Genomic DNA, 26,772 nt, shown 5'->3' with positions numbered 1-26,772 from the left:
GTTGCCTTTTGATGGATTTTAAAAGCTTCCCAATCATCCAATTTCCCACTCACTTTTGCTACCTCATATGCCCTTTCCTTGGCTTTTACACAGTCCTTAACGTTCCTTGTCAGTCAATAAACACCAGACAATAGGTGCAGGAGTAGGCCATTCGGCCCTGCAAACCATCACCGCCATTCACTGTGGCTGATCATCCACAATCAGTACCCCGTTCCTGCCTTCTCCCCATATCCCTTGACTCCACTATCTTTAAGAGCTCTATCTAACTCTTTCTTGAAAGCATCCAGAGAATTGGCCTCCACTGCCTTCTGAGGCAGAGAATTCCATAGATCCACAAGTCTCTGGGTGAAAAAGTTATTCCTCATATCCATCCTAAATGGCCTACCTCTTATTCTTAAACTGTGGCCTCTGGTTCTGGACTCCCCCAACATTGGGAACATGTTTCCTGCCTCTAGCATGTCCAATCCCTTAATAATCTTATATGTTTCAATCAGATCCCCTCTCATCCTTCTAAATTCCAGTGTATACAAGCCCAGTCGCTCCAATCTTTCAACATATGACAGTCCCGCCATCCCGGGAATTAACCTTGTGAACCTATGCTGCACTCCCTCAATAGCAAGAATGTCCTTCCTCAAATTTGGAGACCAAAACTGAACACAATACTCCAGGTGGGGTCTCACCAGGGCCCTGTACGGCTGCAGAAGGACCTCTTTGCTCCTATACTCAACTCCCCTTGTTATGAAGGCCAACATGCCATTAGCTTTCTTCACTGCCTGCTGTACCTGCATGCTTACTTTCAGTGACTGATGAACAAGGACACCTAGATCTTGTTGTACTTTCCCTTTTCCTAACTTGACACCATTCAGGTAGTAATCTGCCTTCCTGTTCTTGCCACCAAAGTGGATAACCTCATATTTATCCACATTAAACTGCATCTACCATGCATCTGCCCACTTGCCCAACCTGTCCAAGTCACCCTGCATTCTCCTAACATCCTCCTCATATTTCACACTGCCACCCAGCTTTGTGTCATCTGCAAATTTGCTTATGTTACTTTTAATCCCTTCATGTAAATCCATAATGTATATTGTAAACAGCTATGGTCCCAGGACCGAGCCAGTACCCCACTAGTCATTGCAGTCATTGTTGCCTACTCCTAGCATTTGAGAACTCCTTCCTCTTTGGGGCATATCTATCCTGCGCCTTGTGCACTGCTCCCAGAAACTTCAGCCATCTCTGCTCTGCCATCATCCCTGCCAGTATCTTCCTCCAATCCACCTGGGCAAGCTCCTCTCTCATGCCTCCATTTTTATTCCATTGCGATTCCATGTGACTTGTGCTTCTCCCTCTCACACTGCAGTATGAATTCAATCATATTATGATCACTGCCACCTAAGGATTCCTTTACATTAAGCTCCCGAATAAGATCTGGATTATTACACAACACCCAGTCTAAGCTGGCCTTTCCCCCTAGTAGGCTCAAGCACAAGCTGCTCTAAAAAGCCATTGCGTAGGCATTCAACAAATTCCCTCTCTTGCCATCCGACGCCAACCTGATTTTTCCAATCCCCTTGCATATTGAAGTCCCCCATTACAATTGTGTCATTACCCTGATTACATGCCTTTTCCAGCTCCCTTTGCAATCTCAACCCCACATCTTGGCTATTATTTGGAGACCTGTATGTGATTCCCATATTTGCAGTTTCTTAACTCCACCCTCAAAGATTCAACATTTACTGACCCTATGTCACCTCTTTTCAGAGAAGTAATTCCATCTCTCACCGACAGAGCCACACACTGCCTATGCCTTCCTGCCTGTCCTTTCAATACAAAGTATATCCTTTGATATTAAACTCCCAACTATGGCCTTCTTTCAACCATGACTCAGTGATGCCCACAACGTCATACTGACCAATCTGTAATTGTGCCACAACTTTATCCACATTATTCCGAATGCTACGCGCATTTAAATACAGCACCGTCAGACCTGCATTCTTCACCCTTATGAATTTTACCTCTGTGGTACAATTTAATTCTTTGCTCTGTCTGCACTTGTACCCAATTATTGGCTTGTACTTCATACTTAATCATCTGCTTGTAAGCTGCTGAATCATCCTCGGCTCTATCATACAGCTTCCCATCCCCCTGCCATATTAGTTTAAACCACTCCCAACAGATCTAGAAATCTGCCTGCAAGAATATTGGTCCCCCTCGGATTCGAGTGCAACCCGTCCCCTTTGTACAGGTCCCACCCGCCCCAGAGTAGGTTCCAATTATCCAGAAATCTGAATCCCTGCCCCCTGCTCCAATTTTTCAGCCACGCATTTATCCTCCACCTCATCCTATTCCTATCCTCACTGTCTTGTGGCACAGGCAGCAGTCCCGAGATTACTACCCTTGGGGTCCTGGTATTCGGCTTCCTTCCTAACACCCTGTATTCTTTTTTCAGGACCCCGTCCCTTCTTCTGTCTCTATTGTTGGAACCAATACGTACCACTACTTCTGGCTGCTCACCCTCCCTTCTCAGGATATCGTGGACAGGTCAGAAACGTCTCGTACCTTGGCACCTGGGAGGCAAACTACCACCCGTCTGTCTCCCTGACTATAGAGTCTGCCATTGATGAGTCTGTCATCTATCTATATATATATAGAGAGAGAGGAGAGGAGAGGAGAGATCTGGGGCTGAGACCCCATCGTTGAGGGCTGGGCGATCTTACATGCTCCAGATGTCGGCCTGGTCCCCCCTGTACCTCAGGCCCTGCAGTATCTCGGGGGCGGTGTAGGGCAAGGAGCCACAGAAGGTGCTCATCAGGCTGTTCCTGCTGCATTTGCTGGCCAGGCCAAAGTCTGGGGGAAGAGGAGGATGTTACTTAGATAGGAGAAGGTTAACCAGGACAAGAGAGGATATGGGAAAGGAGAGGGTTAATAGCAGAGAGGAGTAGGATAACAAGGATTGAAGAGGGTTAATGAGCAGGAGAGGGTAATGAGGAGAGGAGATGGTCAGCGTGGAGAGGAGTTAATGGAGAGGTTAATTCTCCAACTGCCCTTCTCTCTCGCTTGCTATTTCCTCCCTCCCTCTCTCTCTCTGTCCCTCTTTCTCTCCTCCCTCATCCCTTTCCCCCGCATCCATCTCTCACATTCACACATCTGTCAGGCCTGGGCAGCCCTGATTAGTCAGTTCCCCACTCCCCGCTGCGCCCGCTCCACCACCCCTCAGTCTAGTCCAGTTCTCTTTGGCGCCTCACCTCTCCCAGACCACCCCTCGCTCCCATCTGCAGCTCACAGACACTCTTGGAAGCCCGCGCAAACCCTGTTTTTCTCTCTGCAGATGCTGCCTGGCCACTGCAGATTTCAGCTCCTGTTCTGGACCCTGGGGCGTGATTCGAGGCACGAGGTTGTCAGGACCACCCCCTTCCCCGATATCGAACCCCACCACGTGGCCTCCAGATGACATGGGGGGGGGGGGGGGGAGAGATGGTCTTTGCTCACTCACCTGACAGTTTGATGAATCCTCGCTCATCCAGCAGGATATTCTCACATTTCAGGTCTCTGGGGACAGAGGTTTCAGCTATAGTTCCATCAGCTCCTCAAACACGCACGCCGTCCAACCCAGCTCAGACAGACAGCGAGAATGGGGAGCGGCAGCGGGTGTGGGACGCGGGCACCGAACGTCTGTTCCATGGGTATGAAATGTGGGCTGTACTGGCATTATGTGTGTGTGTGGTACGATTATACAGGGATGTGTGATTGTACTGGGATTGTGCGCGTGATTGTACTGGGATGTGTGTGTGTGTGATTGTACTGGGATTTGTGTATGTGTGATTGTTCTCGTATAGTGTGTGAGATTGTACTGGGATGTGTGTGTGTGAGTGTATTGAATGTGTGTGTAATTGTACTGGTATTGTGTGGGTGTGATGGTGAACTCGGCCTTTTCTCTTTAGAACGACGGAGGATGAGAGGTGAACTGATAGAGGCGTACAAGATGATCATTGATCATGTGGATAGTCAGGCTTTTTCCCAGGCCTGAAGTAGCTAGCACGAGAGAGCACAGGTTTAAGGTGCTTGGGAGTAGTACAGAGGAGATGTCAGGGATAAGTTTTTTTTACACAGAGTAGTGAGTGGGTGGAATGGGCTGCCAGTAACGGTGGTGGATACGATAGGGTCTTTTAAGAGACTCCTGGACAGGTACATGGAGCTCAGAAAAATAGAGGGCTATGGGTAACCCTAGGTAATTAATGTAAGTACATGTTCGGCACAGCATTGTGGGCCGAAGGGCCTGTGTTGTGCTGTAGGTTTTCTATGTTTCTATGTTATTGTACAGGGATGTTTGTGTGTGGTTGTACTGGGATTGTGGAAGTGAGAAAGTGAGAGTGTACTGTGGATGTGTCTGTGATTGTACTGGGCTAATGTGTGTGAGATGGTACTAGGTTTGTGTACGAGACTGTACTGGGATGATGAATGTCTTGTGGTCTGTGCTGGGATGGGCAGTACCTGCTGGTTTGTGCTGGGACGAGAGCGCACATGCGTTCAGGAATGAGGTGTGGTGATCACGCTGTGTGTGCTGGTACCTGTGGGCAATGTGCTTGGTGTGGCAGTGGGACACGGCCCCCACCAGCTGCTGGAACATCTGCTGGGCCTCGGCCTCGCACAGCCCTCGGAGCCGTGAGCGCTCGGCCCTGCGGTTGATGTGTTCCAGCAGGTCTCCCCTGGACGCCAGCTCCAGCACCAGGTACAGACGGCTCGGTGAACGGAAACTCTCGTACAGCTGGATCTGTGGGGATACGGGGAGAGTCAGTCCCTCCCCCCTCACCACTGTCCCCCCCCTCCACCTCATCCACACAAGAGGGCAAGGAAATGGCAGAAGTGAGTGTTGTTGCTGTTATTAAGGAGGAGGTTCTTGGGAAGCTGAAAGGTCTGAAGGAAAACATTGACAGTCCAGAGTGAAGATGGATGCAAAATACTTATGCCGTTTGACTGCCATTTCCCTGTCCCCCATTACTACCTCTCCAATGATGGTTTTGTGACCAAGTTGAAGATACGCGGAGGGGCAGTTAGTATCGAGGAAGCAGAAAGGCTGAGGCAGATTAGGGGAATGGGCAGAGTAGCAGAGAATATAGTGTGGCCATGCACTTTGGTAAATAGAATAAAGGCTTGGACTGTTCTTAAATGGCGAGAAGATTCAAAAATCAGACGTGCAGAAGAACCTGGGAATCCGCGTGCAGGATTCCCCAAGGGTTAGTTTGCAGACTGAGTGAGGAAGCAGTGATGGCATTCCTTTCTGGAAGACTATCATTTCAGAGCAAGGATGTAATCTTGGAGCTTTATAAGGAATCGATCGGACTGCACGGGGTACTGTGAGCACGCTGCCATTGGGGAAGATGTTCACGAGGATAATCCCAGGAATGAAGGGGTTATCATATGAGGAGCTTTGGATGGCTCTGGGCCTGCACTCACTGGAGTTTAGGAGAACAAGGGAGGATTTCATTGAAACCTGTTGAGTATTGAAAGACAGAGTGGATATGGAGAGGATGTTTCTGAAAGTGAGGGAGTCTAGGACCAGAGAGCACAGCCTCAGAATAGAGGAAGGTCCTTTTAGAACAGGATGAGGAGGAACTTCTTTAGCCAGTGGGTAGTGAATCTGTGGGATTCTTTGCCACAGACGGCTGTGGAGACCAAGTCATTGGGTATACTTAAAGCAGAGTTTGATAGGTTTTTGATTTAGTTAGAGTGTCAAAGGTTGCGGGGAGGGAAAATAAATCAGAGGGAGAGAGGGGGCAGAGGAGGGGAGAAGGAGAGAGGGACAGCAAGGGGAAGAGGGAGAGGGAAAACGTCATGGAGAAGCATGGTGGGATAGGAACATATCCTAGAAGCCTCAGCCTCTATCCACAGCACTGAAGTGTGGGCCAATTCTCATCAACAAGGCTGAACGATCAGGCAGAGAGAGAGCAGCTCCTCCAGCGCCTGTGTACACACCTTCCCTGGGCCTAGTCCAGGCTCTGTGACTGTCCCCCATGTCACTTTGCCCAGGGCTGGATGTGGGTGGGGGTGAGGGTGGGGGCAGCGACCGGACAGGCTGGGGATTCCTACCACGTTTGGGTGTTTGTACGTCGTCTGCAGAGCGTTGACCTCCCGGGAGAGGCTATGGCGAGACTGCTGCTGTAGGGTGTGTGAAATGGGCACGACCTTGATGGCCACCTGCCAATGGGAACGTGCACAGGTTAGAAGGAGAGAGACCACCCCTCCCCACCCCAACCATCTGGGCTGCAATGCAGAGACGTCAAGCTCTTCTGCACAGAGACAGGCCCCATCAACACACACTCAATGTATCAGGCTAAGAGAAATGCCAAGTCACTCAGTGCTTTAGGCAGGGTGTCACAGAATGGGGTTGAGAGGGATAATAAATCAGAGATGAGGGAATGGCAGAGCAGACTCGTAGAGTGATAGAAGAGTTCAGCACAGAAATACCCTGTGGCCCATCTGGTCCATACCAAAACCATTTAACCTGCACTGTCTCTAATCCAGGCAGCGTCCTGGTGAATCCCCTCTGCACCCTCTCTAATCCAGGCAGCATCCTGGTGAATCCCCTCTGCACCCTCTCTGATCCAGGCAGCATCCCGGTGAATCTCCTCTGCACCCTCTCTGATCCAGGCAGCGTCCTGGTGAATCTCCTCTGCACCCTCTCTAATCCAGGCAACATCCTGGTGAATCTCCTCTGCACCCTCTCTAATCCAGGCAGCGTCCTGGTGAATCTCCTCTGCACCCTCTCTAATCCAGGCAGCGTCCTGGTGAATCTCCTCTGCACCCTCTCTAATCCAGGCAGCGTCCTGGTGAATCTCCTCTGCACCCTCTCTAATCCAGGCAGCATCCTGGTGAATCTCCTCTGCACGCTCTCTAATCCAGGCAGCGTCCCAGTGAATCTCCTCTGCACCCTCTCTGATCCAGGCAGCATCCCGGTAAATCTCCTCTGCACCCTCTCTAATCCAGGCAGCATCCCGGTGAATCTCCTCTGCACCCTCTCTAATCTAGGCAGCATCCTGGTGAATCTCCTCTGCACCCTCTCTAATCCAGGCAGCGTCCTGGTGAATCTCCTCTGCACCCTCTCTAATCCAGGCAGCGTCCTGGTGAATCTCCTCTGCACCCTCTCTAATCCAGGCAGCGTCCTGGTGAATCTCCTCTGCACCCTCTCTAATCCAGGCAGCATCCTGGTGAATCTCCTCTGCACCCTCTCTAATCCAGGCAGCGTCCTGGTGAATCTCCTCTGCACCCTCTCTAATCCAGGCAGCATCCTGGTGAATCTCCTCTGCACCCTCTCTAATCCAGGCAGCGTCCTGGTGAATCTCCTCTGAACCCTCTCTAATCCAGGCAGCATCCTGGTGAATCTCCTCTGCACCCTCTCTAATCCAGGCAGCATCCTGGTGAATCTCCTCTGCACCCTCTCTAATCCAGGCAGCATCCTGGTGAATCTCCTCTGTACCCTCTCTAATCCAGGCAGCATCCTGGTGAATCTCCTCTGCACCCTCTCTAATCCAGGCAGCATCCTGGTGAATCTCCTCTGCACCCTCTCTGATCCAGGCAGCATCCTGGTGAATCTCCTCCGCACCCTCTCTAATCCAAGCAGATCCCGGTGAATCTCCTCTGTACCCTCTCTAATCCAGGCAGCATCCTGGTGAATCTCCTCTGCACCCTCTCTAATCCAGACAGCATCCTGGTGAATCTCCTCTGCACCCTCTCTAATCCAGACAGCATCCCGGTGAATCTCCTCTGCACCCTCTCTAATCCAGGCAGCATCCTGGTGAATCTCCTCTGCACCCTCTCTAATCCAGACAGCATCCTGGTAAATCTCCTCTGAACTCCCTCTAAATCTTCCACTTCCTTCCTGTCACGAGGCGACCAGAACCGAGCAGAATACTCAGTGTGGTCTAACCAAAGTTCTACACAATATTCCAGTTTCCTCCCACATTTCACATGTGGGTGGGGGGGGAAGAACCTGGGGGGAGGTGTTGATGAGAATTAATAATTCAATTATTATTGCCACGTGTACTGATAATCAGACAAATCATTCCATTACTCAGTACATTGAGGTAACACTAAGGCCAGCAGGAAGCAGAATAAAGTTATAGTTCTGGAGGGAGTGCAGTGCAGGCTGACAATGAAATACAAGGTTAGACAGAGATTAAGAGTTCACATATTGATGCAATTTCAAAGAAAACAAGACAGTGGCCGGACGTCATTAGGAGTTTGAGGAGATTTGGAACGTCACTAAAGACTGATGTACCGTGGAGAGTGTTGTGACTGGTTGCCTCACTGTCTGTATGGAGCTTCCCGTCATGGTCAGATGTGAAGGATAACCAGCCACTTTTACGTGTTGTACCATACTGCTGCAGCAAAACAACCAATTTCACAACATATGCTGATGGTTAGATTTTGCTGCAAGGGGTCCATTCACAGAGAGGTTGTTATAGGTACGTGGATGGGAGGGGTACAGAGGGCTATGGTCCCGGGGCAGGTCGATGGGATTTAGCCTCTGGGAAATACTGCTCCTTGCAGATGGTGCAGAGGTAGAATGGTTCAGCAAGAACCAGATGGGCCAAAGGGCCTGTTTCTGTGCTGTAGATTTCTGTGACTCAGAGTGGGTTAGAAGCTGTCTTTGAGCCTGGTGGTGTGTGATTTCTGGCTTCTGTATCTGCTGCCCTTTGCATGCAGAGGGGGAGTCTGCATACCATCCATTTCAATGCATTTCACTGAGGCAGCACAAGGGACAACAATAACAGAGTGCAGAACAAAGTGGCACGTCTGCAGAGAGAGTGTCGTGCAGGCAGACAATAAGGTGCGAGGGCTGTGACGAGATAGAGGGGGAGATCCAGAGTTCAGCTTCAGAAAACACGAGGTCTGTTCAGAAGCTGGATAATGGCGGGCCAGAAGCTAGCCTCCAGCCGAGTGGGACGTGACCGGAGAGAGAAAAGGGCAAGTTAAAACCGTAAGACGCAGGAGTAGAATTAGACCATTTGGCCCATCGAGTCTGCTGTACCATTTCATCATGGCTGATCCAATTTGCCTCTCAGCCCCAATCTCTTGCCTTCTCCCTGTATCCCTTCATTCTGACTAATTAAGAATCTATCAACCCCTGTCTTAAGTATACTCAATGACTTGGTCTCCACAGCCACTTGTGGCAACGAATTCCACAGATTCACCACCCTCTGACTAAAGAATTTCCTCCTTATCTCTGTTCTAAAAGGACGCCCCTCTATTCTGAGGCTGTGTCCTCTGGTCTTAGACTCTCCCACCATAGGAAACATCCTCTTCACGTGCACTCAATCAAGGCCTTCCAACATTTGATAGGTTTCAATGAGATCCCCCTCATTCTCCTGAATTCCAGTGAGTACAGACCCAGGGCCATCAAAGGCCCCTCATGTGACAAGCCTGGAATCATTTTTGTGAAGCTCCTTTGAACCCTCTCCGATGTCAGCACGTCCTGGGGCCCAAAACTGCTCACAATATTCCAAATGAGGCCTCACCAAGGGCCCTGGGGAATGGTCTCCCTGTGACTCCTCACCTTACTGTCTACCTGCACACTACTTTCTCAGTCACGTTACACGTTATTCGGCAGATGCTGGAAATCTTGAGCAACACACACAAAATGCTGGAGAACTCAGCAGGTCAGGCAGCATCAATAGAAATGAAGGAACAGTCAACATTTTGTCCCAAGAGGCTTCACAATGCTGCCCGACTTGCTGAGTTCCTGCAGCACTTTGTGGTTGTTACACTTTGTACTGCACTGGAAGGCGCTCTGCAACGATTCGATCTGTATGAACAGTGTGCAAGACAAGGTGCTCCCTGTTAACTCGGACCTTGTGACAATTTTCAACCAATTCCAGGTCTTGATCTGGGAAATGGCAGAGACTAGATGGGCTGAATGGCTATCCAGGTGGGTGGGTTGCTGTCTTCCAGTCCCAGCCTGAACTCTTCCACACTATCCCCCCTCCCCCTCCAACAGGTGTCCCAATGTGGCCTGGACTACACTGGAGGGAGCCAGTGGAAACTGGAAGACCACTTCGTTGAGCACCTCCACTCCTTTCACAAGAGTTCGCATTTGCCAATGGCCAACCATTTAATTCCTATCCCCATTCCCACTCCGACATGTTAGTACGTGGCCTCCTCTTCTATCGTGATGTGGCCACTTTCAGGCTGGAAGTATTCCATCTAGGTACCCTCTAACCTGATGGCAGGAATACTGGTTTCTCCAACTTCCGGTAATTTCTTTCCCTCCTCTCCCTTCCCTTCTATTCCCTGCTCTGGCCCCCGTTTACCTCTTCTCCTCGCCTGCCTATCATCCCCCCCTCCCTTCCCTTTCTCCTATGGTCCACTCTCCTTTCCTATCAGATTTCTTCTTCTCCAACCCTTTACCTTTTTCACCCGTCACCGCCCAGCTTCTTACTTCATCTCCCCTCACCCACCCACCTGGCTTCACCTATCACCCTCTAGCTCGTCCGCCTTCCTGTCCCCCACCTTCTTATTCTATCATCTTCCCCCTTCCTTTCCTGTGCTAATGAAACACCTCGGCCTGAAATGTTGACTGTTTGTCCTTTTCCATGGCTGCTGTCTGACTTGCTGAATTCCTCCAGTATTTTGTGTGCTCTCACCCAGTTTCCTTTCCTGTTCTTCAGCCCACTGGCCAGCCGGCCGTTGGATCTGACCTTCTGCAGGGTGGGCGCACCCAGGTAAACCTTGGAGAAAGACCCTGAACCTATCTTCTTCCGGCTCAGCAAGTAGCCCCTCTTTCGGCACTCCCCCACCTCGTCTATCCCAACCTCTGCCGCCTCCGTCATGCCCAGGCCCGTGGGTGGGAGAGGGGGGTTTGAGACGAGGGTGATGGGACCGTGGTTCGTTCAGCTGACAGTGGCTCCCGGCCACTCGCTCCAGATGGCTAGGTTTAACTGTCACTCTGGTCCAAACGTCTCCACTCACATCGAGGTCTTGCTCGCTGCCTCATAGCAACCGTTTCCTAGGAGTCCACTTTCCACATTCCCTCACTCTCTGAGGGAAAACAAAAAGATTCCAGAATGTGCGTGTGTGTTTTTTTTTCTCTCACTGAGGGAACACATTTTAGAATCAGAATCAGGTTTATCACTGATATACAGTTAGCAGTGAAATACGTCGTTTTAGAATTGATTCCCCGCAGAAATTCTACATTCCATCCTTTGTTGGGACAGGCTGTCCCAGGCTGAATCTGTACCGGCCCACCACCTTGCGGACAAAGTTCGGCCTGTCACCCAACGAAGCACATACTCTCAGTGGCCACTACACCTGCTCGTTGATGCAAATGTCCAATCGGCCAATCATGTGCCAACAACTCAGTGCATAAAAGCATGCTGATGTGGTCAGGAGGCTTAGTTGTTGTTCAGACCGTCTGAATGGGGAAGAAATGTAATCCAAGTGACTTTGGCCACGGAATGATTGTTAGTGCCAGATGGGGTGGTTTGAGTATCTGCTGATCTCCTGGGATTTTCATGCACAACAGTCTCTAGTCCACAATGTTGTGCTGACCCTTAAACCCTGCCTCCCATATAACCCCTCACCCTAAATTCCTCCATATACCTGATAGAAGAGTGCGAAAAACAAAGAAATTCTGGTGTGTGGCAGTTCTCTGGGTGAAAATACCTTGCTAACAAGAAAGACCAGAGGAGAATGGCCAGACTGGTTCAAGGTGACGGTCACTCAAATAACCACACGCTACAACAGCGGTGTGCAGAAGAGCACTTCTGAGTGCACAACACATCAAATCTTGAAATGGATGGGCTACAGCAGCTGAAGAGCATAAACATACACTCAGCAGCCTCTTCATGAGGTACAATAACGTGGCCTCTGAATGTAAAACAGCCTTTCCTTCCTCATGATCACTCGAGTCTAGTGTGATGTTCTCCTGAGGGATTGTGTATCGGTGAGTCCTCAGGTGATCCAGGATCCACTCATTCTAAAGGGTTTCCAGACCTCACAATCCAACACTCGCCACGGGACTTACTCTCGGAGTAACTCCATTAATGATTCCCATCTTCCGGCAGCTCCACTGCTGAGATCCTGATTGGATCACTGGTAGACTAGATCCTCCCGCTTGACCTTACCCCATGGGTGACCCTACCAGGAGCCAAGCTCCAGATGGTATCACTCTCGGGATCTCAGGAACTCACCACGACAAGGTGAAATTCTTCATCTTCATCATCTTCTGCCAGCTCCACCGCCGAGGTTGTGGTTGGACGGCTCTTGACCTTACCCCATGGTTGACCCTACCAGGAGCCAAGCTCCAGACGGTATCACTCTCGGGATCTCAGGATCTCTCAAGCCTCGCCACCTCGGAGAAAAGTTCAGCACAGTATAGGCCCCAGTCCACATTTTCCACCTAAATCGCTCCCGTTTTCTTGCCTTTGAACATTTTCTGTCCATGTACTTATCCAAATAATGCAAGCAGGCTTTTCCCATTGAGGTTGGGTGAGACTAAAACTGGAGGTCATGGGTAAAGGGTGAAAGGTGAAATATGGGGCAGGTCAGCGGGAATTTCTTCACTCAGAGGGTGGTGTGGGTGTGGAAGTGATGGATGCAGGTTCAATTTCATCATTTCAGAGAAGCCTGCATAGGTACATGGATGGGAGGGATAAAGAGGGCTATGGCCCAGGTGCAGACCGATGGGACTAAACAGAGTAACAGTTCAGCACTGACGAGATGGGCTGAAAAGCCTGTTTTTGTGCTGTACTGCCCTATGGCTAGATGACTCTGTAGCAGCTTGTCCACCAGCCTTGGCGGGAAACAGCCCCTCAGGGCCTTTTTAAATCAATTACTCTGTAGGCCGATAGGTTCTTGATTTGTCAGGGAGTCAAAGGTTACAGGGAGATGGCAGGATGATGGAGTTGAGAGGGATAAATCAGCCATGATGAATGGCAGACCAGACTTGATGGGCCAAATGGCCTAATTCTACACATGTATTATGGTCTAAACCTATGCCCCCAAGATGCTGGTTTTTGGAAAAAAGACCGTGTGCATCACCCTACCTCTGCCCTCACGGTTTTATACACCTCCGTAAGGTCACCCCTTGGTCTCTTATAGTCCGAGTAATAAAATCCCAGCCTGCCCAATGTCTCCCTATACTCAGGCCCTCACATCCGGGCAACGCGCTCATAAATCTTGTTTCCACCCTTTTCGGCTTAATTTTGCCTTTACTGTGACAGTGTGGGTGGCAGGATGCAGATATGTCTCTACCAAAGGAGGTGTAAGGCGCCCTTTCCCTCCGCTCGCCTGCAGGTCACCCTTGGGCAAGGTGTAGCACCTGCTTAGCCCCCGATCAGGGTCATACGAAGCCATGGGAGCAGGTGGTGGATGGTCATATGAGCAGCTGGTTATGTGACCACCGACGCCAGCAGACCATCTTTGAAGTGTATTGATAATGGTTGGGATCACCCGTCTTGTAAAGACACTGCTCAGAAGAAGGCAATGGCAAACCATTTCAGGAGAAAAATTTGCCAAGAGCAATCATGGTCACTGAGGTCATTATTACCATCCAGTAGGAGGTGCAGGAGCCTGAAGATCCACACTCAAACACTCAAAGTCAGGTTTTGTATCACTGGCATGTGTCACGAAACAAGTTGCTTTGTAGCAACAGGACACTACACCGCAAGTCATAAAAACTGTAAATTACAATTAGCATATATAAAAAATTAATTAGTACACAAAGAGAGGGGAAACTAGAGATGTAGTAATCGTGCATTCATTGTCCATTCAGAAATCTGATGGCAGAGGGAAAGAAACTGATGGTGGGGCAAAATTGCTGTCAACGGCATGAGTTGCAACATAAAAGGCAGACAAAATCGGAAAGGGTGAGTACAGGACTGAAGGTGTTGATTCTGAATGCACACAGTATACAGAATACGGTAGATGAACTTGTAGCACAGTTGCAGATTGGCAGGTGTGATGATGTAGGCATCACTGAATCATGGAATCATGGCTGAAAGATCATAGCAGAGAACTTAATGTCCAAGGATACACATTGTATTGAAAGGACAGGCAGGAAGGCCAAGGGAGTAGCGTTGCTCTGTTGGTAAAAAACGCAGTCAAATCATTAGAAAGAGGTAACATCGGATCAGAAGGTGTTGAATCATTGTGGATAGCCCTAGGGAACTGCAAGGGTATAAAGACCCTGATGGGAGTTGTATACAGACCCCCAAACAGTAGTAAGGATGTGGTCTCCAAGTTACAATGGGAGGTAGAAAATGCATGTCAAAAGGGCAATGTTACAATGGTCATGGGGGATTTCAATAAGCAGATAGATTGGGAAGATCAGGTTGGCGCTGGTTTACAGGAGGGAGAATTTCTAGAGTGCCGAGGAGACGGCTTTTTAGAGCAGCTCGTGGTTGAGCCCACTAGGGGATCAGCTATTCTGGATTAGGTGTTGTGCAACAAACCAGAATTGATTAGAGATCTTAAGGTAAAGGAACCCTGAGGGACAAATGATCCTAATATGATCAAATTCACCCTAAGATTTGAGAAGGAGAAGCTAAAGTCAGGTGTATCAGTGTTACAGTGGAGTAAAGGGAATTACAGAGGCATAAAGGAGCAGTTGGCCAGAATTGATTGGAAAGGAACACTGGCAGGATGTCAGTAATTTCTGGAAGCAATTCGGAAGGCACAGGATATATACATCCCAAAGAGGAAGAACTAAAGGTGAGATGACAAACCGTGCCTAACAAGAGAAGTTTCAGCCAATATAAAAGCCAAAGTGTGGGTGTATAAGATTAGTAGGAGGCAAAGATTCATGGGAAGTTAGAGGATTGGGAAGCTTTTATAAAACAACAGGAGGCAACTAAAAAAGTTATTAAGAAGGTAAACAAATGACAAACAAGAGAAAATCTGCAGATGGTGGTGGAATCTGAAAGTAAGCTAGCCAATAATATTAAAAAGGATACCAAAAGTTTCTTCAGAGACATAAAGTGTAAAAGAGAGGTGAGAGTGGATATCGGACTGCTGGAAAACGATGCTGGAGAGGTAGTAATGGGGGACAAGGAAATGGCTGACAAACTGAATAAGTATTTTGCATCAGTCTTCACTGTGGAAGCCACTAGCTGTATGCCAATAGTTCGAGAGTGTCAGCGGTCATGAAATATATGAAGCTGCCATTACTAGAGAGAAGGTTCTTGGGAAACTGAAAGGTCTGAAGGTAGATAAGTCACCTGGACCAGATGGTGTACAGCCCAGGGTTCTGGAAGAGGTGGCTGAAGAGATTGTGGAGGCATTAGTAATGATCTTTCAAGTACTTCTAGATTCTGGAAGACTGGAAAATTGTAAATGTCACTCCACTCTTCAAGAAGAAGGAGATGCAGAAGAAGATAATTACAGGCCAGTTAGTCTGACCTCACTGGTTAGGAAGGCATTGGAGTCGATTGTTAAGGATTTGATTTTGGGCTACTTGGAGGCACATGATAAAATAGGCCGTAGTCAGCATGGTTTCCTGACAAATCTGTTGGAATTCTTCGAAGAAATAGCAAGCATGACAGACAAAGGAGATTCAATTGATGTTGTGTATTTGGACTTTCAGAAGGTCTTTGACGAGGTGCCACACATGGGGCTGCTTAACTAGCTATCAGCATGTGGTATTACAGGAAAGAATTTAGCATGGATAAAGCAGTGGCTGACTGGCAGGGGGCAAAAGGTGGGAATGAAGGGAGACTTTCCTGGTCGGCTGCCAGTGACTAGTGGTGTTCCATAGGGGTCTGTGTTGGGACCGATTCCTTTTACATTATTTGTCAATGATTTGGATGATGGAATTGATGGCTTTGTTGCAAAGTTTGCAGTTGATACAAAGATAGCTGGAGGAGCAGGTAGTTTTGAGGAAGTAGACTACTGAAGGACAGACAGATTAGAAGAATGGGCAAAGAAGTGGCAGATGGAATTCAGTGTCGGGAAGTGTATGGTCATGCACTTTGGTAGAGGAAATGAAAGGGTTGACTGTTTTCTAAATGGAGAGAAAATATAATGAAATTGAGTCCTTGTGCAGGATTCCCTAAAGATTAATTTGCAGGTTGAGTTAGTGGTGAAGAAGGCAAATTCATTTCAAGAGGACTTGAATATAAAAACAAGAATGTAATGTTGAGACTTTATAAAGCACTGGTGAGGCTTCACTTGGAGTATTGTGAGCAGTTGTGGCACCTTCTCTTAGAAAAGACACGCTGAAACTGGAGAGGGTTCAAAGGAGGTTCACTGAAATGATTCCAGGATTGAATGGCTTGTCATATGAAGAGTGTTTGATGGTTCTGGGCCTGTATTCAAAGGTTCAATTTAATGTCAGAGAAATGTATACAATATACATCCTGAAATGTATTTTCTTCACAAAACATCCACGAAAACAGAGAAGTGCCCCAAAGAATGAACGACAGATAAACGTGAGAACTCCAAAGTCCCCCCCCCCCAGCTCCCCCCTCCTGCACGTAAGCGGCGACGATCAACAATCCCCCCTCCCCCCACTGGCAAAACAAAAAGTGCACCCGCTACAGAGCACAAGTGTGAGCTGGGTGATAGCAAAGACAGACCTTGCAGTTACCCCAAAGACTATCGCAATTCATCTGGCATTCGGCAGCCCACGGGTTCTCTCCCTCCCTAATAAAGGAGCCGGAGGTGTCCCCCATTTTCACAGTGAGCAGAAGACATAACAACAACTCGCTGGTTTATGATGTTAAAAAGTTTGTTTCGTCGCTTTTTACGAGCTCTGTGCCCAAAGATTGCGAAGATCTTGGGTTTTTGGGCCCGTGGCGAAAGATTTTCCAGGCTCCTTGACGGCACACAAGTCTCTTGCTGTGACACCGACCTTTGATCCGCCCGTCTCCAGGGCCCTGAGATCTGAGGCTTTCAAACACTAGGCCGCCTCTCAGGCCGACCCCTTGGCGTACCGAACAATGGCTCAGTCTGAGTCCCGAGGATGGGTCCCGTTCCTGCAAAGAACCGAAGTCTGCGTGTAACTCCAGCTCAGGGTCTTCAAAAACACCCTGAAAGGGAAAAATAGAGATATTAAAGATGGAAATAGAGCTGTTTCTGAAGATGTAAGCAAAGGTGACGCCGTTTGGCATCTGTATTCACTGGAATTCAGAAGAATGAGGGCAATGTCTTTCAAGGCCTTGTTAGAGTGGACGTGGAGAACATGTTTCCAAAGGTGGGAGAGCGTAAGACCAGAGGTCAGAGCCTCAGAATAGAGGGGTGCCCTTTTAGAACGGAGGTGAGGGGGAATTTCTTTAGCCAGAGAGTGGTGAATCTTTGCCACAGGCAGCTGTGGAGGCCAAGTCTTTATGTATATTTAAGACAGAGGTTGATGGGTTCTCGATTGGTCAGGGCGTGAAGGGATTCGGGGAGAAGGCAGGAGATTCCGGCTGAGAGGAAAATTGGATCAGCCATGATGAAATGGCAGAGCAGACTCGATGGGCCAAATGGTCTAAATCTACTCCTATGTCTTATGCTCTAAGCTGTTTCTAACATGTTGAGCGTGTGTCTCAGGCTCCTGTACCTCCTCCTTGGTGGTAGCAATGAGAAGAGGGTATGTCCTGGGTGATGAGAGGCCCGTATTGACACATATGACTTTATTGAGGCATCGTGCTGGGGAGGCTAGTGCCCATGATGGAGCTGGCTGAATTTACAACTTTCTGCAGCCTTTTCTGATCCTGTGCTCTGGCCCCACCATACCAGACAGTGATGCAACCAGCTAGAATGTTCTCCATGGTACATGTGTAGAGATTTGCGAGTGTCCTTGGTGACGTACCAAATCTCCTCAAATTCTTAATGAAATATGGCTGCTGCCGTGCCTTCTTTGTAATTGCAACAATATGCTGGGCCCGGGATAGATCCTCAGAGATGTTAACACCAAGGAACTTGAAACTGCTCACCCTTTCCACTGCTGATCCCTCTGGTGTGTGTTCCCTCAACTTCCCCTTCCTGAAGTCCACAGTCAGTTCCTTGGTCTTTACTAATGTTGAGTTCCAGGTTGTTTTGACATCAGTTAACCAGCTGACCTATCTCAGTCCTGTTCATCTCCTCATCATCTTCCCGCCATCACGGACTTTTACACTACACGCTGCATCCGCAAAGCAAACTGTGTTATGAAGGACCCCAAGCATCCCTCATACAATCTCTTCTCCTTCCTGCCGTCTGAGAAAAGGCACCGAAGCATTCGGGCTCTCACGGCCAGACTATATAACAGTTTCTTCCCCCGAGCTATCAGACTCAATACCCAGAGCCTGGACTGACACCAACTTACTGCCCTATTGTCCTGTTTATTATTTATTGTAATGCCTGCATTGTTTTGTGCACTTTATGCAGTCCTGGGTAGGTCTGTAGTTTAGTTTTTTTTCTGTGTTGTTTTTATGTAGTTTTTGTACTGTGTCATGTAACACCATGGTCCTGAAAAACGTTGTCTCATTTTTACTGTGTACTGTCCCAGCAGTTATGATCGAAATGACAATAAAAGTGACTTGACTTGAACCCTTGTACCCTATCTTGCTATTCCTTTTCAAACTACTTACTTATTTTGTAATTTATAGTTATTTTATATCTCAGCACTGTACTGCTGCCACAAATCGAAAACAATTCACAACAAAGAACAGAGAACAGTTCAGCCCAGGAACAGGCCATTCGGCCCTCAGTGCTGTGCTGAACCAGCTACAAAGCAAATGAAAAACACTCAAAACGAATCCCTCCTACCTACACCACGTCCCCGTCCCTCCATCTTCCGCACATCTATGTGCCTGTCTAAACGTCTCTGAAAAGCCTCCGATGTATTTGTATCTACACCAGGCTGCAGGTTCCAGGCATTCACCACTCTCCGAGTAAAAAACTTTACCCTCACGTCCCCCTTGAACCTACCCCCTCTCCCCTCAATGCAGGCCCTCTGGTATTAGACATTTCCACCCTGGGAAACAGGTTGTCTCAGTCCACTCTGTCTATGCCTCTCAATCTGGTAAACCTCTATCAGATCTCCAACGATCCAGAGAAAACAACCCTCATGATAGCACACGCCCTCTAAACCAGGCAGCGTCCTGGTAAATGTCTTCTGCAGCCTCTCCATCCTTCCTTTAGTGGGGCGACCAGAACTACGCAATACTGCAGATGTGGCTTAACCAGAGTTTTACAAAGTTGCAGCACGACCTCTTGATTTTTGAACTCAATGCCTCAGCTAACAAAATAAGCTTTCTGAATCACCTTGTTGATCTGTGTAGCCTCTTTCAAGGAGCTGTGAACTTGGACCCCAGGATCTCTCTGCTCTGCAATACTATTAAGGGTCTTGACCTTAACTGTGTCCTGTCTCCTTGCATTTGCCCTACCAAGGTGCAACACCTCACATTTGACCGGATTAAACTCCACCTGCCATTTCTCAGCCCATCTCTGCAGCTGATCTATATCGCACTGTATTCTTTATCAGCCGCCTACACTAGCCACAACTCCACCATCTTGCAAATTTACTAACCCACCCACTTACATTTTCATCCAGGTCATCACAAACAGCAGGGGTCCCAGCGCAGATCCCTGTGGAACTCCACTAATTACAGACCTCCAGCTCGATCAGTCCCTTCAACCACTACCCTGAAACCGAACAGCCAATTCACAACAGGCCCCATGCATCTTCATCTTCTGGATTAGCCTCTCGCGAGGGGCCTTGCCAAATGCCTTACTAAAATCCATGTAGACAACACCCACTGCCCAATCCTCACCTTGTCAAGAAACTCAATCAAGCTGGTAGGATACGACCTGCCACGTGTTGGCTCTCCCTAATGAAGCGACGGATTTCCAATGCTCATATATTCTATTTCTAAGAATTTTCTCCAGCAATTTCCCTACAACTGATGTAAGACTCACTGGGCTATAGTTCGCAGGATCTTCCCTCGGTCCCTTCTTAAATAAAGGTACAACAGTAGCCACTCGCCAGTCCTTCGGGACCTTGCCTGTGCCTAGAGAGGGCATGAAGTCATGTGTCAAGGGCCTAACAATCTCATCTTTTGCCTCCTTCAATATCCTGGGGTAAATCCTACCAGGCCCTGGGGACTTATCCACCTGAAGCTAAATCCTCATTAGGGACTTTTCTCACATTCTCTGCATCCAAGCAGATAATCTCCCTTTATCCCTGAGTTGTCCAGTCCTCTCCTTAGTTATCCCCTTACTCTTGGTGTGTGTATAGAATGCCTCAGGATTCACCTTAATCTTACTTGCCAAGGACTTTCCATGGCCCCTCCTGGCTCTCCAAATTCCCTTCTTTTCTGGCTTCTTTACAGACTTTATGTGTTTCATTTGATCCTGACTTATGCAGCTTTACATACTTCTCCATTTTTCTTCCGGACTAAATTCATCACCTCTCTGGATATCCAAGGTTTTCATCCCCGTCCTTCCTTCTAACAGGAATGTACCGATCCTGTACTCTGTGCAATTGATAGTTAAACACCCTCCATGTGAAAAATACTGTTCCCAGTTCTTAGCCCCTGCCTAATGCCCTGTAATTTAAAACTGTCCCACAAGGACCTTGATGCACCATCAATAACTCTCAGAGACGGGAGGCGAATGACAGGCTTTTATTAGCTGCAAGAAATGACCACACAACATTTCAGAGACTGAGGGAGGAGCAGTGTCTCCAATCGCCTTTATACAGGGGTCTGTGGGAGGAGACAGCAAGGAGCAGTCAGCGAGGGGGGGGGGGGGCGTGTCCAGACAGGTATATGTAGTTCACCACAGGACCATACCTATCCCTATCTACAGTTATCCTGAAAGTTAAGTTGTGGTCACTGTTCCCTCACGCACTGAGAGGTCAATCACTTGGCCAGGCCCCAATACATGGACCATCCACGTATTGATTTATGAAACCTTCCTGGACACACTTAACAAATTCAGCCCCATCTAAAGATGGCCCCAGTTTATATCAGGGAAGTTGAAATCCCCCGTGACAACAACCCCGGTATTTTTCACACATTTCCTTAATCTGATTACGTATCTGCTCCTCGATGTCCCGCTGGCTATGGTGGGGGGGGGGGGGGTCTGTGGTATAATCCCAGTGCACCCTTCCTATTCCTGAGTTGTACCCAAATGGACTCAGTGTCTGACCCCTCCATCATGCCTCCTCTGAGTGTAGCTGTGATATTGTCGCTGGTTAATAGGGCAACTCCCCCTCTTTTACCTCCTCCTCTGTCTTTTCTAAAACTTCGAAAACCTGGTACATTAATCACCCATTCCTGCCCTTCTCTCAACCAAGTCTCAGAAATGGCCCTAACATCGTAGTTCCATGTACTGATCCATGCTCCAAGTTCAACTCCTTTACCCATAAAACTCCTAGCATTAAAATATACACATCATACCCGCTATTTTGATCTTGCCCTCCGCCACTTTCCCTGACATCTGCCTTCCAATCCGACGCTGCCCAGTCAGTAAGACCTGGGGCTCCGGTTCCCAGCCCCTGCAAAATTAGTTTCAACTCTCCCGAGTAGAAAACCTCGCAGCCAGGATACCGGTTCCCCTCCAGTCCAGGTGCAACCCGTCCCTCTTGCACAAGTCACCCCTTCCCCAGTAAAGCTTCCGAAGAACCCTCCACCCTCTTCGCCGCCACTCACTCATACGTGCTATCACCCCATTCCTACCTGCACAGGGAGTCATCCGCAATTACAACTTTATGTATAAATCAGTAATATAATAAATCGGATTCAGGGTAGGGTTAGTAGGGGGATGAAGACGGAGAATTCGCCAGCCTGACTGATGCGGCGCAGCTTGCCTCCGTTCCGTGACCGAGATCCCTCCGGAGCCGGACGGGGAGTGAAGCCCGTTGCAGGAGTCGGAGCCCGGGGGTCGTCACCCCTCCGCCACGCTAGGCGGCGCCAGACAGCACCTCTCCCGAGCTCCCTCCGCCATGCTAGGCGGCGCCAGACAGCACCTCTCCCGAGCTCCCTCCGCCACGCTAGGCGGCGCCAGACAGCACCTCTCCCGAGCTCCCTCCGCCACGCTAGGTGGCGCCAGTCAGCGCCTCTCCCGCCAGCATCAAACATGGCGAGGCTATGACAGTGCGCGAAAGGAGTATGCGCGGGTGTCGGTGCCGCGCCCGTCTCCCCATGATCCCTCACGTGACCCAGGCGATCATGTGACTTCCCTCAGACGCGCTTGCGACAAGACAGAGAAGGTGAGGGTGCGGGGTGAGTGGTTGGAGTGTAGCAGGAGGTGTGGAGGCACAGGGGAGAATGGCTGTGGGGAGCGTGATGATGGGGAGAAACATTGGACAAACAAGGTAGCGCTTGACAGACAGACACGAACAGGATGGGTGAGCAGGGGGCAAGTACAAAGATGGGTGGTGGTGTGGGGTGAACCAGAGACTGCACCACTGACAGAGGAAAATAGAACCAGAGCCGGTGAATGCAAAGGCGTAAAACCTGAGAAGGCACAAACTGTTTTCTAAACAGGGAGAAAATTCAAAAAATCTGAGGTGCAAAGGGACTTGGGAGTCCTTGTGCAGGATTCCTTAAAAGTGAGTTTGCAGGTTGAGTCGGTGGTCAGGAAGACATTCATTTCGAGAGGACTAGACTATAAAAACAAAGATGTGATGCTCTTTAAGGCATTGGTCTTGGAGTATCTGTGAGCAGTTATCCAGGAGAGGTTGTGCTTATGTTGGAGAGGGTCCAGAGGAGTTTCATGGAATTGAAGGGGTTTGATGGCTTTGAGCTGGAGTTTAGAAGAATGGTGGGGGGGGGGAGTAAAATATCGTTGAAACTTATTTATGGGAAGGCCCATTAGACATGGAGAGGATGTTTCTTATAGTAGGTGAGTGGAGGACCAGAGACTACAGCCTCAATATAGAGGGACGTCCATTTATAACAGAGATGAGGAGGGATTTCTTTTGCCAGAGGGTGGTGGAATTTGTTGCCACAGGCAGCTGTGGAGGCCAAGTCACTGGGTATATTTAAGGCAGAGGTTGATAGGTTCTTGATTAGTCAGGGCATTAAAGGTCACTGGGAGAAGGCAGGAGAATAGGGTTGTGAGGGAACCATATCATCAGTCATGGTGGAACAAAATCGATGGGCTGAATGGCCTAATTCTGATCTGATGTCTATGAGATCTGCGGTGTTCAGTGGCTGCAGTATGTGAGCAGAGTCCGATGAAACTGGCTGTATTTAACTGAATAATTTCAAACCCTTTGCAGACGCAGCTGGCAAGAAATGTCCATGTGTGCCCAGTCCTGGCATCACAACTCCATCTAACCGTGGGTAAGAGTCGGCGCAGCCAGGAGAGAGGATTGCACTGGGGTCAACAGCCAGTGGCGACTGGGAGCAGAAGTCAGAAGCTCGATTGGCGATGTGGGAACAATGAGTAACAGCTACACAGAAAGTGAGTTAGTGTGACAGTGTCACTGTGTGTAATCCTTGTGAAATCAGCTTCCCCGGGTGTGAGTGTGTGTGACAATGTCACCGTGTGTACTCCCGGTGAAATCAGCTTCCCCGGGTGTGAGTGTGTGTGACAATGTCACCGTGTGTACTCCCGGTGAAATCAGCTTCCCCGGGTGTGAGTGTGTGTGACAATGTCACCGTGTGTACTCCTGGTGAAATCAGCTTCCCCGGGTGTGAGTGTGTGTGACAATGTCACCGTGTGTACTCCCGGTGAAATCAGCTTCCCCCGGGTGTGAGTTAGTGTGAAAGTTTCACCGTGTGTACTCCCGGTGAAATCAGCTTCCCCCGGGTGTGAGTTAGTGTGAAAGTTTCACCGTGTGTACTCCCGGTGAAATCAGCTTCCCCCGGGTGTGAGTTAGTGTGAAAGTTTCACCGTGTGTACTCCCGGTGATATCAGCTTCCCCGGGTGTGAGTGTGTGTGACAATGTCACCGTGTGTACTCCCGGTGAAATCAGCTTCCCCCGGGTGTGAGTTAGTGTGAAAGTTTCACCGTCTGTACTCCCGGTGATATCAGCTTCCCCGGGTGTGAGTGTGTGTGACAATGTCACCGTGTGTACTCCCGGTGAAATCAGCTTCCCCGGGTGTGAGTGTGTGTGACAATGTCACCGTGTGTACTCCCGGTGAAATCAGCTTCCCCCGGGTGTGAGTTAGTGTGAAAGTTTCACCGTCTGTACTCCCGGTGATATCAGCTTCTTCTTTTAGTGTGAGACTGTGCTTCAATCTGGTAAATGTTTTTTTCTGTCAGGAGCAATATCATAGTACTGTTGTGTGTTGAGCTTTGTGTTGCATGTGCACTTTATGTCAGCTTGTGCATACAGTGTGTAGAATACATTTTGTTATCTGGTAGTATTGTTCTTCGTGTCCAGCCGCTGCCAGTAGCCTGTGCCTGTGCTCTGGATATCGTTCCCTCTCAACTGCACGGTTGCATGGTAATTGAATGCATGCCACGCACATATCTTTCGTGGCCGCACAGCAAAGCAGTTTTATTTTGTGCCTTTATAAAGTGCCATGCAGTTTTCAGACTGTCTTAATAATTCCTTCTCAGAGCAATGGTCGGTGTGTGTAATTTGAGGGAACGTTGGTTCTGGGCCGCTCTTTCACATTGTGTCCAGGCATCACCCATCTTCTTCGAGTCTCCTCGGGTTGAGGTCTATGAAGCTTCAGTTGGTGTCTCGTTGGGATAGCTAGCCCCACGGCCAACTTCTTTCACTTTGCTGCTGTGTTTGGGATAGTCCGTGGCAGGGTTATCTGTTAACATTACTGTACATTCCCTGTGGGAATTATGTGCTGTCTTTTGCACCTTGGTCCTCGATGAGCGATATCTTGTTTGGCTCTCTACGTTCTGTACATGTATACGGCTGAATGATAACTTGAACTTGATAAGACATAAGATCAGAATCAGGCCTTCTGATCCGTTGTTTCTGCCCCACTATTCCATCATGGCTGATTTATTATCTCCTGCCTTCTCCCTATAACCTTTGATGCTCTGACTAATCAAGAATTCATCAACCTCTGCCTTGAATATACCCAGATAATTCTCCTCACACAGCCACCTGTGGCAACGAATTCCACAGATTCGCTCCTCTCTGGCTAAAGAAATTCCCCTTCATGTCCGTTCTAACTGGATGTTCCTCTATTCCCAGGCTATTCTGTCTGGTCCTTGACTCCCCCCACCATAGGAAGCATCCTCTCCAATCCACTCTAACGAGGCCTTTCAGCATTCAATTGGTTTTGCAGTGTAATCACTGTGATTATTCTGTATGTCAGTAAATGAACAAAGAGCAGGACAGGATATTTGATCCACGATGGAAGTGCCAACCATAATGGCAATTTAAAGCTGTCTCCTCTGCCTGTTCATGGTATGTTAGTGTTACAAAGTCATACAACAGGAAAACAGGCCCTTTGGCCCATTCCTCCATGCTGACTGTGTTTATTTTTATTTATTTATTTAGAGATACAGTGCGGTTAGCCTTTCTGCCTCAGAGAGCACTGCCACCCAGCAACCCTCCAATTTAACCCTCGCCTACTCACAGGTCAATTTACAATGACCAGTTAATCTAGTGGTACGTCTTTGGACGGTGGGAGGAAACTGGAGCACCTGGTGGAAACCCACACACTTCTGGGGAGGAGACACAGATGTGACCCATTAACTTGCTAACCCACCCAGAGCTTTTCCCATTTGATAGCATTTGGCCCATTGCCCTCTAATCCCCTCCTGTCGTTATTGTTGCATCTTCCCCCTTGCATGGTTTCACCTATCACCTGCCAGCTTTCCCCTCCGTGTCACTCTGGATTTCCAGCACCTACAGAATCTCTTCGGTTCATTGAGAAGGCTTTTAAACATTTGTAATGTTCCCACCTCAATCGCTGTTTCTGGCAGCTCATTTCAAACGTGCACTGTCCTTTGTATGCAGAAGCTGCTGCCCCCGATGTCCCTTTTAAATCTCTTGCCCTGTCTGTACCCTCATGATCTTCTATCCTTCGATCAGGTCACCTTTCAATTCCCCAAGTTCTGGAGAATGAAGTCCTGCTCCACCCGACTTCTCCTTGTAACCCAGGGCCCCGAGTCCAGTCAGCATCCATTTTGGCTCTTGTTCTAGTTGAATAACGTCACTCCGATAACAGGGTGCCCAAAACTCTACCCTAGTGGTCACCAACCTTTTCAAGCCCAAGATCCCCTACCTCGGCCTTAGTAAAAGGCAAGATTGACCCCAGATCGATTAGTTACACGCATGCGCACCAGGACAGTAAAACCCCTCAACCTGGAAGTAGAAATAATGCATAAACACCAGGGGTACCCACCCTTTATTGCACCGCGGACCGGTTTAATATTGACAATATTTTTGTGGGGGAGGGTGTGTGTTAAACACGACGGGAATACACCGATACTCGAAGCAGGTTCCTCATGTCCAGTCTATTCCGCAATTTAGTTTTCATGGCTCTCGGCACTTAGCTTCTGTCCCGCCTGCTCAAGTTTTTTCCGCTGAAAAATCTCAGCGGGTTCATCTTTAAGTGCAGGGTGCTTGGACTCAGGGTACCGAAGCAGTTTTGAGGGCTTCATTGCCTCATTGGACAGCCTCCCGGCCCAAGCTCCAGCCTCTGCCCACCTGCCACCAGATGCCTTGGCCAGGTGCGACTGGTCGTGGGTGAGGTGAGAGGACAAGGTCAGGGCTGGAGGTCCCCGTGCCGGGGCTGCAGTGGTCGCACTCCGGAGAGAGCGACCCAGTGAGCGAGGGGTGCGACAGTTTGTTTCAGCCGATTGTAGCGAGGTAGCTGCTCTGATACTTACGAAACCTTGAACCTGAATTAGGTCGGCTGTGAATATTTCAGCCCCAGGTTCCCC

The 26,772-nt window shown here is 48.9% G+C and overlaps 1 protein-coding gene across 1 annotated transcript; it reads right to left on the bottom strand.

Moving 5' to 3' along the window:
* Window positions 1-4,153: 4,153 nt before the first annotated feature.
* On the bottom strand, window positions 4,154-21,785 carry LOC132388066 (testis-specific serine/threonine-protein kinase 5-like). The gene is made up of 4 exons (XM_059960425.1): window positions 21,639-21,785; window positions 16,569-17,021; window positions 6,088-6,195; window positions 4,154-4,771 (listed from the first exon to the last, which is right to left on the bottom strand). Exons 2-4 carry the CDS (start codon window positions 16,662-16,664, stop codon window positions 4,424-4,426), a joined length of 552 nt encoding a protein of 183 aa, XP_059816408.1. The 5' UTR covers window positions 16,665-17,021; window positions 21,639-21,785; the 3' UTR covers window positions 4,154-4,423.
* Between the last annotated feature and the right edge of the window lie 4,987 nt (window positions 21,786-26,772).

This window comes from Hypanus sabinus, unplaced genomic scaffold (genome assembly GCF_030144855.1).
Source record: "Hypanus sabinus isolate sHypSab1 unplaced genomic scaffold, sHypSab1.hap1 scaffold_2618, whole genome shotgun sequence".
Lineage (NCBI taxonomy): Eukaryota > Metazoa > Chordata > Chondrichthyes > Myliobatiformes > Dasyatidae > Hypanus > Hypanus sabinus.
This window is presented reverse-complemented; position numbering and strand designations above follow the sequence as displayed.

Coding starts and splice junctions, on each gene's coding strand:
- LOC132388066 (XM_059960425.1), bottom strand. CDS start 16,664: ATGGGGGACACCTCCGGCTCCTTTATTAGGGAGGGAGAGAACCCGTGG. Junction 6,196..16,568: donor GTCTTTGGGGTAACTGCAAG/GTCTGTCTTTGC, acceptor TCCCATTGGCAG/GTGGCCATCAAGGTCGTGCC. Junction 4,772..6,087: donor CGTACAAACACCCAAACGTG/GTAGGAATCCCC, acceptor GTATCCCCACAG/ATCCAGCTGTACGAGAGTTT.